This window comes from Sinohyriopsis cumingii, chromosome 2, assembly GCF_028554795.1.
Source record: "Sinohyriopsis cumingii isolate HCF-2022 chromosome 2, ASM2855479v2, whole genome shotgun sequence".
Lineage (NCBI taxonomy): Eukaryota > Metazoa > Mollusca > Bivalvia > Unionida > Unionidae > Sinohyriopsis > Sinohyriopsis cumingii.
In genome coordinates, this window is record NC_142962.1 from 12079230 (window position 1) to 12097900 (window position 18671).

The 18671-nt window shown below is 32.2% G+C and overlaps 1 protein-coding gene across 5 annotated transcripts in view; it reads right to left on the reverse strand.

Annotated features, from left to right (window-relative positions):
• Nucleotides 1-18671, reverse strand: part of LOC149804340 (uncharacterized) — a 74721-nt gene that overhangs the window by 20842 nt on the left and 35208 nt on the right. For all 5 annotated transcript variants that reach the window (XM_089939052.1, XM_089939079.1, XM_089939046.1 and 2 more), the window contains 4 exons: nucleotides 17543-17596; nucleotides 13118-13189; nucleotides 7362-7477; nucleotides 6177-6273 (listed from right to left, as the gene is read on the reverse strand). In XM_089939052.1, coding sequence (XP_089795178.1) covers nucleotides 6177-6273; nucleotides 7362-7477; nucleotides 13118-13189; nucleotides 17543-17596 — 339 coding nt within the window. The remainder of the gene's footprint in view (nucleotides 1-6176; nucleotides 6274-7361; nucleotides 7478-13117; nucleotides 13190-17542; nucleotides 17597-18671) is intronic.

The window sequence follows — 18671 nt, forward strand, 5'->3', positions numbered from 1 at the left end:
ACTATATAAGCAATGCCAATAAACTGTACAGAGAAACTGTACAGGTAAGTAATGTCAAGAAACTGTACAAGCAATGTCAAGAAACTGTACAGATAAGTAATGTCAAGAAACTGTACAGATAAGTATGGTCAAAAACTGTACAAATAAGTATGTAATGTCAATGTCAAGAAATTGTACAAATAAATAATGTAAAGAAATGAAAGATAAGTAATGTCAAGAAACTGAACAGATAATTAACATCAAGAAACTGTACAGATAAGTAACATCAAGAAACTGTGTATATACATGACTGTAAGAATGGAATGTGTATATTAAGTGCAACCCTGGCATAACATGCCCCGCAATAATGCAAATTTGGATATAACGAGGTCATGGCATGGCTCACAAAATTTTTTATATTCATTGGCACATGAAAAAATATTTTTTGTTCAAAGTACGTGAAATAGTGTATAAAAAATTTGCTATCATTTTGGTGAAGAGATCGCATATGAATTTGAATACAATATGATCGTGGAATGGTTCCTGAATTTTTATACATGTACATCTATTTTTCTTGTACAGGGAATGTACTTTTTTTAAGTACGAAAAATAGTGTGTAAAACGCTTATTATCATTTTGGGGAAGAGTTCAACAATTTCACCAGGTTCATGAAGTATTATGCCAAAATAAGCATTATCCAAAATATTACTTATTACTGATCCATGAGTAAAGCCAGTAAGTCGTCTTTGTGATTTTCTTTAATTAGTTCTGTATACAATCATTGCACAAACAATAGCCAACATGTGTTTCTTCTTTAACTGCGTACACAAACAAGCAGCAGACAATGCGGTAGTTGATAAAAAATTCTCACAGTTTAATAAACATCAAAAAATGAAAGCTGCCAGCAATTTTTGCTGGACTTTGTGGTGTTATTAGACGCAATCAGTTGACCAGTAAATAATGTTCGCTTTATTAGCTGGAAATTGAATGGGTTATGATGAAATTGTACATGTGTTTAGCATAATTTTTTTTATATAAAAGTGACTCATGACCATTGCAGATCTATTGCACTTAGTTCTCATGTTTTAAATAGGTATAGTATTAGCTTATGAACTTGTTATTGATTTCCTATTTTTTATAAAAAGATTTTATTGGTTTGGAAAAGCAAGTTCACAAACACAAGTCGTTCTCTGCAGTTTGCTGAGAGCATGTGTTGATTGTTAATTATTCTTGCTGTAGTTGTTCAAACAAATAGGCGTACAAGCATTGGAAATTTACAATGGATAAATGTACACAGAAACCCAAATAAGAAAATTTTAGAAGTATGAAATTTGTACAGATACCGTTCATAGACCCTGGAATGTAATGAACCATACACGTGCTTCATCTTTCATAACCTAATTTTGCTGTTAATTTTTCCCATTGAATTCAGACACATAATTATCTGTGAAAAAATTATTGAATAGTTTAAATATGTATGCAATTTTTGCAATGGAATTACATGTATTATGGATTAATTGCAAGCCCCGATGGTACGATATCAGATGGCATGTAAACGGTGTTAATACTCTGTTCATGCTATATATCAGACCTTGAATTCAGAAACTATGATCTGGGACAATGTATAATGTTATAGCGGGGTTCCACTGTACATGACTGTAAGACAAAACAACTTTATTCTTTAATGAAGACTATTATACAATATGTACAACAACTATATATACAACTAGAATTGCATTACTATAAACAATTATAAAAAATATTTTAAATATGCATTCGAATAAAAGAACTAGATGTAAACAAAGTATGTACTTTTCAACCTTGAATATAACGATCCTGTGATAAAAACTAATTTTTACACTGAGATGGGGAAACCTGGTGTGCATATTTGGTATGTGAAGAGTTTTAAGGACTGTATTTTATGAGTTTATGAGGTGAATAATGTCCATCAGTCATGTGTAATTAAGACAATCATATCATTGTTTATATAAGAATACACTAGATGAGGGTACCATAAACAAGTCTGTACCATTTTATACTGCAGCATTTCTGAACATACCAAACATACATTAGTATACTGCATGTATCTTAGGGACATGACATTTAATGTTCTGGGGCAGGGGCCTGGGACTTTTTAAATTCCCATCTGTTAATAGCTGAGAAAAATATCTTGCACCGATTTTTAGTAAAATAACACCATATTTTATTCATTTTATTGTCTGGAATTTTTTAAATCTTGAGCTGCAAAAAGCATATCTTGGCTCAAAGGAAATTGCAGCACCCTTCTTTCCCCCTCCTCCCCAACCCCCCCATGAAATGGTTGTGTCCCTTATACTTGATCACTGTGTTATATGTAATTTTAATTGTTATACAAGTCATATTCCAATAGCTGTAATGAAAGTGCAATGATTAAGATGATAATAAACTGACATCTTATTAAAGACAGCTTGAGAGCTTGTTGATAAAAATAGAAGTGTTAACAGTGAAGCTTTCAATTTACTTGCTACACTGCTGTAATGAAGGCAGAGAAACTTTGAGTAGGATGTCAACATCCGGGGAAAGATATTTATCAGAGATGGCCAGTAAACATAAAATAACTTACTCAACAAACTGAGGCCTCATCAAAAAAAATGCAATCCAATAGTCTATTTCCTACAATCATTCGCATGTACAAATACACAGCTGACCAGATGGGAGTAACCTATCACAATATATGATGTGTAGTCATGAATATAGAAAGTTTAATAGTGAATAAACATATCAATCCCAGTTCAAAATGCAATGATAATAAAGAACCATCTGTGAAAGCTTGGATGTATATGGCATGGAAAATCTGTGGTCAGGGTCGAAACAAAAATACTAAAATTAATCTATAATAGTAATGCATAAAATATGGGTCAATTGATTTTTTGGTTTTAAAAGTTCAGGACTAACAGAGATATATCCAATAATCAAGTTTCTTGATTCAAAAATAAACAGCACCAAGAAAGTTGACTTCAAGCACAAAATTCAACAAAATCACTGAAGCATAAAATATTGGTCAAACAGAATTTTTCATGATTCATATAGCATACAAATAGCATGCCACATCTGATCATGAGATAAATGTAAGAGATCAGACCATTAATTCATTTCCCATAGAACTCATGATCATGAGATAAATGTAAGGGATCAGACCACTAATTCATTTCCCATAGAACTCAATGTTAATATATTAAAAAATAAAAATTATTTGTCCATTATTTGTATATTGGCACACAAACCAAACATATTCCATTCTTTATGGTCATTGTTTGGAAAAACAGGTGTTCCATTACATCTTTCGTGGGGCCCCGAGTGGCCGAGTGGTCTAAAGCGCTCTTCGTTACAGATCACTGCCATCTCACCTCTGTCTGTGGCGGTTCGAGTCTAAGATTCAGCCAATGTGGGTATGTGAGAAAGCTTGCCAGTAGCTTCTCGTGGGTCGGTGGTTCTTTCCAGGGTTTTCCCGGGTTCTTCCTCCACCATTAATACTGGCCGCCATATATAGCCTATCCTGTGCTGAAAAATGGCGTTAAACCCCATATCAAAAGTTCAGATGATACTTTGTCAAAATAAAAGCAAATATTTTGCTGTCAGCTATAGTATGTAGAATGATGTTTGCGAATTGAATAATGACATACAATTAAATTCATGTACTAGCCAATGGGTGCATCTCAATACATTTAGTATTCTACATTTATCACCCCACCAATAAACTGATTTTCTGACTGTATAATAATTAGTGGTCTGATTCCCTAATCAAAGCTAAAGGATGAAATGTAGGTCACAATAAGCTTCTTTTTGTTGAAGGGGTATGGTACTAACAGAGATGCAACAATCCCTGTGAGATGAACATCAAATACGAAATTGAATCCAGTGAAGTCTAAACTACGGCCATAATGACCTATTTCTACCATGAGGGAATATGGCTCATCAGGATGCATTCCTTCATCAAATACCACTATTCTAGACAGGAGGGTATGCACATAGCATTGCAAAATTACCCATCTGGTCATCAGGATGCATTCCTTCATCAAATACCACTATTCTAGACAGGAGGGTATGCACATAGCATGCAAAATTACCCATCTGGTCATCAGGATGCATTCCTTCATCAAATACCACTATTCTAGACAGGATGGTATGCACATAGCATTGCAAAATTACCATCTGGTCATCAGGATGCATTCCTTCATCAAATACCACTATTCTAGACAGAATGGTATGCACATAGCATTGCAAAATTACCCATCTGGTCATCAGGATGCATTCCTTCATCACATACCACTATTCTAGACAGGATGGTATGCACATAGCATTGCAAAATTACCCATCTGGTCATGAGCTAATTCAAAAACTTAACCTAAGCTAGTAAAATGTGAAATGCATGTGACCTTTTTTGTACAGTTGTGGTACTAACAGAAGCATATTCAGTTATCATTTTTAATGATTCTAATATCAATGGTTAAAACACAAACTTTAACCAAAGTCGGTGATACATGAAATATGGGCTACAGTGATTTTTGTGATGAGGATGTAGTACTTGTCAATTTCATGATTCCATGTATGACAGCATATATACATTATGCAATCAAGAGTAGCATCAATCATATGCTCCCTCCCTCCCCCACTTAACAGCCCTCTGTCTAAGCACTAGTATGGAATGGTTGACCCTTGAGACTACTGACCATTGGATCTTAATAACCCCAACCTTTGGTTAAGGCATGTAGTTTTTTAACTGAACTTAATGGGCACAAACTGTTTTTTATATAAAAAATTAGACTTACCATTATAGTGACCTTAATCTTAAATTAAAAAATCTATAGGTTTCTTTATTACCCTAAGTGCATGATATCCACAAAGTTTGATCAAGAAACTTACTCTGGAACAAACGTTGCTGAGCAAAATACATCTTGTAAGGGGCTTAGGATATAGACAATAAAAAATCTCTAGTGAAATCCATTGTGCAAATTTTTTTATAACTGACCTTCAAGGTAAATGAGGTGAGTAGCTATAAAATAGAATGAACTGACTTATAGTAAAAGTCACATGCATCATGTATGCACATTTACTCAATTTAAATTGAATATAAATTATTATTTTAAAATTTAACATTAATTTTCTTTAACCAAAGTCTGTTTAATCCTGATTATCAAATGCTCTGCACCTTAACTTCATCAAGAAACTTCCAGGTGAAAATTAACAATCTTTATGGTCTTTTACAATAGTGACCATGTACTAAACTTGGGTCAAGAAAATAGCATGTCGAGTGGGATTGTCACAATATAGGGTAGTACAAATTTGTTAATCAATATGCATAGCTTTTATTGTAACATTCAGTCTGGGTTGTACTGGATCACACCTTTAATTCTTTTCCTCCAAAAATGTCTCTGTACTTTAATACAGATTTTGCACATATTGGGGCATCTAAATAAAGACCTTCGAATGAAATGTAGACGTATAAGAATCCAGACAAACTGAATACTTGCCGCTTAAAGGTAAGTAGAATAAAATTCTAAAAAATTACATTTCTGATAGTCAGTGTTGAATGCATATGTCACCTGTGTGACTTTTACTATAGCTTCATAATGAATTATGCCATGAGAATTTATCAAGAGGTTAAGAAAATATATGCAAATAATAAACTTTAATCAAAACCTTAATCAAAACTTTAACACAAATTTTCTATTACTGTCACCTTGATCCTAAGGTAAAAAGAGTGAATGAACATGCAGTGTAATGAAATGTTCAATTCATTCATAATAATTAATGTCAGGAATGGTGAAAATCTATCCAGGGGTTTATTATATGTACAAATAAAAATATAACAAAATATCTTTATAACAAATTGACAATGAGAATGATGCTCTGTCACTGGTGCTGAAAATGTGCTTCTTCCCACAAGTATTCCATAACAAATTACATAAAGAAAATAATAAATAATGTACCATGTGATAACACCAAACACAACAAAGAAAATAATAAATAATGTACCATGTGATAACACCAAACACAACAAAGAAAATAATAAATAATGTACCATGTGATAACACCAAACACAACAAAGAAAATAATAATGTACCATGTGGTAACACCAAACACAACAAAGAAAATAATAAATAATGTACCATGTGATAACACCAAACACACAAAAATATACAATATCAAGTACATACCTTGCTGAGGCAGGTTATAACCAGGTCTGTGTGAATTCTGGTTTGCATGATTTTCCCCAACAATTGAGTTCTCTGTGGATTCTGATGTACCATTATTCTGCAATTTGTTTAAAGCACAAATAGGAAACAATGGTGTAAATCTATTTATTAACACCATTTGATATAACTTAAAATCTGTAGTTAATTCTAAATTCTCTTCCCACAGTGATCTGAATCAATGATGAAATTGTCATTTGCTACTATTTTTTCATAGGTGCCATTACAGATTGAACATCAGACCCTCCAGATAGTATACAGAATTATCCAAATACACACTAGTCCTATGACACCCTCCAGATAGTATACAGAATTGTCCAAATACACACTAGTCCTATGACACCCTCCAGATAGTATACAGAATTGTCCAAATACACACTAGTCCTATGACACCCTCCAGATAGTATACAGAATTGTCCAAATACACACTAGTCCTATGACACCCTCCAGATAGTATACAGAATTGTCCAAATACACACTAGTCCTATGACACACTAAAGATAGTATACAGAATTGTTCAAATACACACTAGTCCTATGACACATAGGGAGTGAATTTAATAATCAAGTGGACTACAGTGGTCATCTCATAACAGGATGAATACCAGATCAGAGGCCACATAGCCATATACCAAAACATAATTTTATACTATTCTGTCCCACATAGCCCTGTAAGATGGCATCATCCCAAATCACCTCTTCTCAATACAGAATGATTTTAGTAGGTTGGACAGTTGTTACAAGGAATGCATTGAAGAAGAAGATCAAGTGAAACAGAATTGAAGTTAAAAAGCCAAAGCATTAAAACAACATTGTCCACATGGTTTTCCCACCCAAATAATATACAAATATGCAAAAGTGAACACACCCTTAAGGTATCAAACCACCATAATTATGATTTACTATGTATTATGCTATCAAATAATCTAGTACAATTCACCAGAGTTTTAAGGATAATATTTCAACCATTCTGATCAATGATGGGTTTGAAAGTATTACCCTAAGCATACATTTACAACAATGATATCATAAAAGAAATAAACACATAATTAGGCAAATTTTAATCAGTTTCAGTTGCATTAAAAACAAAGTAGCTCTCTGGAACTTTGGGATTTTTTAAGGTTAGATAACGGAACGAAAACAAAATTACCTCATTTCCAGTAGGAGTGTTTTCAGGTAAAATTATGTCCCCTCCTCCACCACTCAAATAGTTTTTTGTGCTTGTTTTGATAATGGTCAAGTTTTCAATCTTGATGAATGTACTTTCTGAAGAAAGAAAAAAATTATATTTCAACAAAAGAAGCCCACTGTTTACATGGTTTACCTGCTGACTGTAATTATGATTGGCTGAGTAGATTTAAAACAATATTTAATTTCATTATAACTGTGCTAACAGCTGATACAGTATTATTAAATTTTGAAAAACTCTTGTAGTGGACACAGGTAAAGTTGGCATACAATTCAAACATATTATTCACATATTCAGACTAAAGGATCAGTCATGTAAAATATATTTAAGTAAATTCTACATGCATTAATCACATTTCTAAAACATAAAACAAAAGTAATTTTCATTTACATATGCAAAACAGGTAATACATATATGCCAAGTATTATATGGACAAAGTTGTTTTTAAAAAATATTTTTAGGTGTGTGCTAAACATATTTTATAGATTTAATTTTCAACATATGTTAACTTAGGTGTAAACCTTGAATTTTTTAAAGATTTAATATTCAGTATATGTTAACCTAGGTGTAAACCTTGAATTTTATAAAGATTTAATATTCAACATATGTTAACCTAGGTGTAAACCTTGCATTTTTTAAAGATTTAATATTCAACATATGTTAACCTTGGTGTAAACCTTGCATTTTTTAAAGTTTTAATATTCAACATATGTTAACCTAGGTGTAAACCTTGAATTTTATAAAGATTTAATATTCAGTATATGTTAACCTAGGTGTAAACCTTGCATTTTTTAAAGATTTAATATTCAACATATGTTAACCTAGGTGTAAACCTTGAATTTTATAAAGATTTAATATTCAGTATATGTTAACCTTGGTGTAAACCTTGCATTTTTTAAAGTTTTAATATTCAACATATATTAACCTTGGTGTAAACCTTGAATTTTAAAAAGATTTAATATTCAACATATGTCAACCCAGGTGTAAACCTTGCATTTTTTAAAGATTTAATATTCAACATATGTTAACCTTGGTGTAAACCTTGCATTTTTTAAAGTTTTAATATTCAACATATGTTTACCTAGGTGTAAACCTTGAATTTTATAAAGATTTAATATTCAGTATATGTTAACCTAGGTGTAAACCTTGAATTTTGTAAAGATTTAATATTCAGTATATGTTAACCTAGGTGTAAACCTTGAATTTTGTAAAGATTTAATATTCAGTATATGTTAACCTAGGTGTAAACCTTGAATATTTTAAAGATTTAATATTCAACATATGTTAACCTAGGTGTAAACCTTGAATTTTAAAAAGATTTAATATTCAACATATGTTTACCTAGGTGTAAACCTTGAATTTTATAAAGATTTAATATTCAGTATATGTTAACCTAGGTGTAAACCTTGAATTTTGTAAAGATTTAATATTCAGTATATGTTAACCTAGGTGTAAACCTTGAATTTTGTAAAGATTTAATATTCAGTATATGTTAACCTAGGTGTAAACCTTGAATTTTGTAAAGATTTAATATTCAGTATATGTTAACCTAGGTGTAAACCTTGAATATTTTAAAGATTAATATTCAACATATGTCAACCTAGGTGTAAACATTGAATATTTTAAAGATTAATATTCAATATATGTTAACCTAGGTGTAAACATTGAATATTTTAAAGATTAATATTCAATATATGTTAACCTAGGTGTAAACATTGAATATTTTACTACATATACTCATAGATAAATCAAAATTTTTATTGTTGAAAAAATCAGTAGAAAACTCAAAGTATATCCTACTGTTAATTTACAGGTCAGTACAACTGTCCAGATGTAGGCTATCATTATGCTAATTATATACTATCATTGATGTATGATTTAATAAGCACACCGAATCATAAATTGTGTTCATCTCTGAGTTTATTGTGCATTTATCAATACTGTAATGATTATAATAAATGATGTTAGGAAACATGATTTCCGAAGATTAGACCATAACACAGAAAAACAACCTTTATTTGTATTAAATCACACTGAATGTACTCCAGTTGTTTTGCTCAACTTGCTAATTGTTCTAAACCCCTAATCTGCTATCACTTGTATCATGATTAAACAAGAGTCCCATGATGGGACTGATGCTCTGCTGTCCCAAAAAATTACAATTTATTCTTTTTAACTGCGGATTGGTGAAACCATCTCTAAGATGACATAATGGATGTTAGATCAGCACCTATTTTCATTTAGAACCAACTAGACATCATTGGAAGTCTTTTGATATGACCATCTATAAGAAAGGAGTAGTGATAAGAAGAATTTCAAGATGGTGGTTTTAAGAACCCTTATAGTGGTAAGATAATACCATTTTCATTTAGGACAAGAAGATATCATAGGAAGTCTTCTGATGAAAACTTATATTGCTATTCATTCAGGAGGTGTATTGATATAACTATTTTCCAGATGGAAAACATTAAAACATTGTTGTCATACTGGATATCAGACAAGCATCATTTTTATTTTGGACCAACAAAAAACATAACAAGTCTTCTAGTTAAAATCCCATGTTGATATGACTTTCGTTATGGGCGTACTGACAACAAATTTGTTTCTTGAGTCTATGACCTTTTTTTTTGATGATTTGTACCCTTTGGTTTCTTTTTGTTTGTCTCTATTTTATTTTGTTTGTTTTATTGTTTTCTGTTTGGTACAGCATCATCTGAGAGTTGTCCCATTCAAATGTGTTTGGTGGAGTAGTATCAGTTTAGCCTTATTTTTGTCATTATTACTTTCTGTGTTTTTTGGTGCTAATTCAAATTCTTAAAATCTTTTCCAGTGTTCCCATCTGTAGCGTTTTGTCCAGATTTTGATTTGAAATGTTTTTATAACAGATTATCCTTCATATCCTATAGACTGTGTTCCAGATAATTTTTTCCCTTCATATCCTATAGTTAAGTTAGTGGCAGAATTTAAGCACCCTTTTGCCACATGACTGGCTTGGCCACATCTGGGATATCATGGATGATATGTACAGCTTGTGTATCATGTTTGTTGAAGAAAGCCCATCAATATGAAGAAAGTGTGCAGTTTCTTTGCTTCTTCCACATCAGTAGTGATGATTCTTACTCTTGTCAGTGCTCTGGAGTATACCTTAATGGTAGCCATTTGCTGCTCCCCTGATATTCAGTTTGTTTTCTAATTTAAGTTCTTCTTAAGGTACCTTTAATGGGGTATACCTTAAAGGTAGCCATTTGCTGCTCCCCTGATATTCAGTTTGTTTTCTAATTTTGAGTTTAAGTTCTTCTTAAGGTAACTTTAATAGTAGGTAGGCATGGTATATTAATGTCAGTCACCTTTTTTTCTAGTACTCTCTGTGTTGAAAGAGCATCCATCATTTCTACCTGTTACTTTTGAATTCCATAGTTCATTTGGAGTAGGGTTATATCTTCCTTAGTGTACAGTACATAGTTCCCCCACCCCAAATTTTGCAAGCCTATATTTTGTGTAGGAATTCCTCAGGCTGCAAGAGCATTAATGACCTCCACTAGTCTTCCATCTCCACATGTTCAAAATGTAAGAGCTGATTCTGAGATTATCTTTGGGCTGTCAGAACCCATTCAATCACAACCTTCAGCATCAAAATAAGTACTAAGCTTTTTTTCCTTCCTTTTTCTGTCTCAGAAGTGAAAATAGTTGAGAAGTTTGTGTGAGTGTGTTTTGGATTTGTAATGTAGCTTTAACAATTTTCAGTCATTTCTCTATGATGTCTGCATTGTGGCAGTTTATAGCAATGTCTAGCACCGGGGAATCATGCCATCAACAAGTAGCATGATGTCCCACCCAGTCACATTATCCTGACACCAGGCCAACAAGTCCTAACACTAGCCCCTTAATGCTTAGTGTGAGGCAACTGTTAGCATTATTTCTGTAAGTCTTTGGTATGACTCGTGTTTGTTAAATGTTTATTTTACATGCAGTGATTTTGTCAGTATATAGAACATGCTGATTTATATATTATGGTTTGCATATTATGGAGTCACTGTCTCTCAACACTGCACATAATTTGACAAGTATATAGAACATATTGCCAAATTATATATTCTTGAGTTATTACTTTTGACAATTCTGACTCAGGAAGATCATATTTTGGTATATATATAAGATATGCTAATTTACATTGAGCTTCTTTGTGGAGATTTTTCATTCCATATATAAACCGCATGCCAATTAAACATTTCATGTCACTAAAAAGAGGTTTATAGGGCAGCTTTGGGTGCTTGTCTGACATTCCTATTACTGTCAAAACCTATATGAGTGTGCAGACAACAGTACAGAATACTTTGTTTTAGCGGGGGCCCCGAGTGGCCGAGTGGTCTAAAGCGCTCTTCGTTACGGATCACTGCCATCTCACCTCTGTCTGTGGCGGTTCGAGTCTAAGATTCAGCCAATGTGGGTATGTGAGAAAGCTTGCCAGTAGCTTCTCGAGGGTCGGTGGTTCTTTCCGGGGCTTTCCCGGGTTCTTCCTCCACCATTAATACTGGCCACCATGTATAGCCTATCGTGTGCTGAAAAATGGCGTTAAACCCCACAACAACAACAACAACAACAACTTTGTTTTAGACTATTTGTGCCAATCATAGTTCTGTAATATTTAGAACACTTGTGAGATGTCAAATATAAGGTTTTGCAAGGTGCAGTCTGGATAATAATAAAAAAGATGTGTTTTTTTCTCTAGAAATTTCAATGTATCTCAGAGACTGATTACAATTTTAATTTCTGCAGCAAAATGGGGGCTCTGTCTGGTACCCAGTTTGTACTATGAGTTGTTGCAAAAGTAACTATATCCTTGTCTCCATTTATATAGCATGTGTATCAAGGAATATAAGGCCACAATCTGATATTTTATATGCGCAATACATATTTTAAATATTATATATGTAATATCACTGAATGATGGATGTTACAAAAGACATTAAAAATCAAATATGGCATAATATCATGATCTCTGAGGGATCTGAATATCACTATACTAATTGACCATCTGACTAAGATAATTGGTACTTTTCCTAATGTGATGTACAGACTGTGTGACTAAGATAATTGGTACTTTTCCTCTTGTGATGTATAGACTGTGTGACTATGATAACTGGTATTTGTCCTCATGTGATTTATAGAGTGTGACCAAGATAATTGGTACTTTTCCTCATGTGATATACAGAGACTGTGTGACAAAGATAATTGGTAAATTGGTACTTTTCCTCATGTGATGTATAGACTGTGTGACTAAGATAATTGGTACTTTTCCTCATGTGATGTATAGACTATGTGACTAAGATAATTGGTACTTTTCCTCATGTGATGTACAGACTGTGTGACTAAGATAATTGGTACTTTTCCTCATGTGATGTACAGACTGTGTGACTAAGATAATTGGTACTTTTCCTCATGTGATGTACAGACTGTGTGACTAAGATAATTGGTACTTTTCCTAATGTGATATATAGACTGTATTCATTGTAGATTAACATTATAAAACTTCTTTAATAATATCAACTTATTACTTGCCAAGTCTTGTAAAAGATTGAAATCATCCAATACATGTGTCATTTATTTAATGCAAGCACTTATCAATGATCCTCTGGTGAATGTGCACGTAACTGAAATTTTATCTTGTTTATTTTAAAGAAAAGTAACAGTTGTCAATATCTTTGTTAGTTAGATACCGTCTTTCATTTTTGTATCATCTGTTGATGGTCCTGCTTCTGACTCAAGTAACTCGTCATCTTCTCTTGCTTCTGATGAGAAAAGAATTGTTATAAGAATGTATAAAATGTAAATAAATTGCATTTAAGACAACAGAAAATCTGACTCATAAGAACTTAACCAAATTCATACATATGGCATCTCACACCGTCCAATAAATTCCTTATTAGAGAACTGATGGCTGAAGGTTTTATACTTCTTAAATCAAACAACCTAAAATTCTGTCTAAAAACAAAAAGGAATTAAATTTAACTGAAACTACCAATCTCTTAACACATGTTCAACTGTATCCTTTGACTTTAAAATATTGAGTACAATTGTATGGTCTTTACAAAAATATTTCAAAATTGTAGAACAATTTAATTTTTAATTATAGATTTCAACCAGTGAGAAAATGGGTTATTATTAATACACCTTAATGACTACATGCCTCAATATCATAAAGCAATAGGGTTCCTATTAGCATATTGTACCTGCAGTTATTTCATTTTTTTTCATTGGCATCAACTTTTGTCAGTTTCAGAAGACTGTTTTGCAGGTTTTATTGTTTGCACATGATAATTGTTCATTAAGTATATAAATGTGTGTTTATAGCAAACACAATAATTGGTACTCCATTGAAAAGTAATAAATTCACATTAACTGCGAACACAAGGGTTCAGTGGAACACATTATATTGCCCACAAAAAGATCTATAACACACCCTCCAAGCAAATGAATCAGAAACCTAAACACAAAAATCTGAATATAGACAGATATTATTAAATAAAAAAAGGGTTAAACACCAAATAACACCCAAGTGGATTACCCCTGAGATCAATGAGGCTAGGCACCTAAGAGATAATTTCCACAAGAAAAAAGACATGAACAGCTATAGAAAGTGGAGAAATAAAACTAAGCACCTGATAGATAAGGCAAAAGAGAACTACTATAAACAGGCTATTAATGAAAGTAAGAGTACCAAAACATTGTGGAAGCATCTAAAAGAGCTGAACCCACCCAAGAACAGTTGTCTTCCCCCTAGACTTAGGCAAAATGATGATATAGCAACATCTGTACAAGACATTGTGGAAATGTTCAACAATTTCTTCATAATTATCTCCAGTAACAATATTCAGAACCAGACTAACATCCCAATTGAACTTGATGCTCTTCTATCATTTATAAAAGCTAAAATTCCTGATGATAATTATTTTTCAATAGCTAATGTTAGTGAAGCTGACGTTTTTGATACGCTAATTAAGGTTAACATTAATAAATCCTCTGGATTGGATGGTATTGGTCCACGAATTCTTAAAATTGCTGCACCAGTAATAACAAAGTCACTAACGCATATCATAAATTTAAGTATAATGAGTGGTAATTTTCCAGAAACACTGAAATGTACAAATTTACACCTATCTTTAAGAAAGGAGAAAAGGAGGATCCAGGAAATTACAGACCAATATCAATTCTACCTGTATTGTCAAAACTATTTGAAAAGCATGTAGTCATTCAGGTCAATACATTTTTCGAAACATACTCTCTATTTCATAAAGCGCAATCAGGATTTAGAAAGTATTACTTGTGCCAAACAGAATTTACCAAATTAATTGATCTTTGGCTGAAGGAAATGGAAAATGGACATATGACTAGGATTGTTTTCCTTGACTTCAAGAAAGCCTTTGATCTTGTTGATCATGAAATTCTGCTGCAAAAGTTGAACTGTTACAGGTTTGACAATCCTTCTTTAAACTGGTTTAGATCATACCTAAACCAACAGTCTCAACAAGTAAGCATTGGCAATATTAGCTCTCAAACTCACACTATTCATTCCGGAGTCCTTCAAGGCTCAGTTTTGGGCCCTCTCCACTTCCTTATCTATATCAATAATCTACCATTAAATAATGAATCCACAAACACAGATTTGTTTGCAGATGATGCAACCTTGTATACATCTAGTTCTCATACTGAAGTTACCCAAATGAGATTAAATTCAGACCTTATTAGAGTCCAAAACTGGGCACAACAAAATAGGATGGTAATTAATGAAGGTAAAACAAAATGTATGATTTTGGGGACATCACAAAAGCTACACAAGTCAGGGAACCCAAAACTATCTCTTGAAATAAATAATCATCCATTAGAAAATGTCAAACATGAAAGACTTGTAGGTGTGTCTGTAGATAATAATTTATTATGGAATGACCATACTGATAAGCTTTGTAAAACACTGTCATCCAAAATTGCCCTTCTCAGCAGAATCAAGAAATATTTACCTATGGAAACTCGCAATCTATACCACAAGTCATATATTCTTCCAACAATGGATTATTGTTCTAATGTATGGGGAAACTGTGCTATATCTGAGCTTGACAGAATTTATAAACTTCAGAAATGAGCAGCACGTGTAATTTTAGATGCATCTGTTGATCATCCCTCAAAAGCATTATTTACAGGACTCAAATGGTTCACAATATACGACAGGATAGATTTTCACAAGGCAGTTCTTTTTCATAAATGTCTACATGGAACTGCACCAGAGTATCTTCAGGACTTATTCAGGCCTTTTTCAACACAATAGCAGTTGAGATCAGTATCACATGGAATCCTTCTAGCACCAAAACGAAGAACAGAGCAATTTAAAAAGAGTTTTCTATAGTCTGGTACAGTTCTGTGGAATAAGCTTCCACTACATGTAAAATCTGCTGAAAATATTAGTGTATTTAAGAAAAGATATCATGAGCATGTATGTGTTTCTAATAGATAACGGAATTTAGTATTTTAATACTAAACATGTTAAAATAAACACTAATTATTGCTATCTCATATAATGTGCATTGTTATACTCTCCTTAAGAGGGCCTCAAGGGAGAATAGCCCTTGACTAATGAGTCACCCTCTATAAATAAAGCATCATTATTATTATTATTATTATTATTATTATTATATTATGATGATCTTGCCAACTGCATTTTGCTTGTGAAAAAGGGATGCCTATCTTGCCAATGTTAAACTGCAGTTTAACTCAAATGGTAATAATAAATAGAAACTGAAAATATGGACCATTTGCTACCTAAAACTTTAGATCTTGCTGTAAATTGTTCAAGAAGACAGGTTCAGAACAAAAACATTAATTCTTTTTGTAAGCAATACTCTTCAGCCTGGAGAAAGATAGAAGGACAGTGTGCATGGCAGGGTATCTACAGGTTGAAGCAGGGGTGTTTGGTGTTCCAGAACCTTCAGGATCACTCTATGGGAGGATGAATTCTCATTATATGGTTGAGGTAATTTACATCCAGAAAAAAGCCAGCCACAAAATAGCAACATATTTTGTATTATTGATATTAAAGTATACTGTGCAAAACATCAGATGTATTAAGTGATGCCAAGAAATGATCATTCTTTGACAGCATGAAGTCAAATGTAGAGGATGGTTTTAATAATGAAATAACAATTTATGATCAATGATCAATACGTTTAAGTATAAAAAGGTATTCTAGATATAAAATGAATTGAGTGTAATAGTGCCAGTATAACCAAATAGGTTTCAACATAATATCATTAGTCTGTTGATATTTTTGAGAAAAACAACTGTACATGAGGCCAGATTAATTTCTGTTGGGTCCTGTTTTCTATGCTTTAAGACCATACAAGTCTGGTCAATTGCAAACATAACACAGAAGATCTTGCTCTGCCACTGTATAATACACTAGTAACTAAGGGTCTGTGTTGTTTGTATAATGCACTGGTAAATAAGGGTCTGTGTTTTTTGTATAATGCACTGGTAAATAAGGGTCTGTGTTGTTTGTATAATGCACTGATAAATAAGGGTCTGTGTTTTTTGTATAATACACTAGTAACTAAGGGTCTGTGTTGTTTGTATAATGCACTGGTAAATAAGGATCTGTATTGTTTGTATAATGCACTGGTAAGTAAGGGTCTGTGTTGTTTGTATAATGCACTGGTAAATAAGGGTCTGTGTTTTTTGTATAATACACTAGTAACTAAGGGTCTGTGTTGTTTGTATAATGCACTGGTAAATAAGGATCTGTATTGTTTGTATAATGCACTGGTAAGTAAGGGTCTGTGTTGTTTGTATAATGCACTGGTAAATAAGGGTCTGTGTTGTTTGTATAATGCACTGGTAAATAAGGGTCTGTGTTGCTTGTTCTACTGATTACTTCCAACAATCTGCATAAAGTTCTGTTGGCATGACATATCTGGCTTTATGCAATTTGTAGTTGAATCCAGCTTATATGCACATATATATGGTAATTATGTCTTGTGCAACCAGTTTACAAAGGATGTATATATGGTAATTGTATCTTGTGCAACCAGTCTACAAAGGATGAAACTCTGAAGAAAAATTTTAAGGATTAACTTTGAGCTAATAGTATTACATACCTTTGTTTCTTCTGTTCTTTCTATGTTGCAAGCAAAAATAACAGCCAGTCAGTACTGAAAAAGAATAATAAATTAACATGGACCAATTTGCATTAATGACAACCTAACTTCAACTCTATGCCAACATAATTGCTGCCTATCAGTGTGTCTTTCTTTTCTTCACCAAACAACATCACCTGGTCTACACATACTCTTTAGAAAGACATAGGAACATGAAGTACATTTATTTCTTAAATTTTTTTTGTAAATGTTGTTACCATAGTTGAAGAAACTAAGAAATTATAATTTAGAAATTTTAAATTTTTAAAATGTTTCTACATATTAATTGGCATGATACCACATATAAATTGCCATCATTCTACATATAAATTGCCATCATTCTACATTTAAATTGACATGATACTACTAAAAAATTACTACATATAAACTTCCATGATTCCACAAATATACTACCATGATACTACATATAAAGTGCTGATTCTACATTTAAGCTGACATGATACTACATATAAATTGCCATCATTCAGTATTTAAAGTGCCATGATAATACATATAAATTAATACATATAAATTGCTATGATTCCACATATATATTGTCATGATTCTACATATAAACTGACATTTAAATGGACATGATTCTACATATAAACTGACATTTAAATTGACATGATACTACATTTAAATTGACATCATTCTATATTTAAATTGACATGATACTACATTTAAATGGACATGATACTACATTTAAATGGACATGATACTACATTTAAATTGACATCATTCTACATTTAAATTGACATGATACTACATTTAAATGGACATGATACTACATTTAAATGGACATGATACTACACATAAATTGACATCATTCTACATTTAAATTGACATGATACTACATTTAAATTGACATGATACTACATTTAAATTGACATGATACTACATTTAAATTGACATCATTCTACATTTAAATTGACATGATACTACATTTAAATGGACATGATACTACATTTAAATGGACATGATACTACACATAAATTGACATCATTCTACATTTAAATTGACATGATACTACATATAAATGGACATGATACTACATTTAAATTGACATGATCCTGCATATTAATTAGAT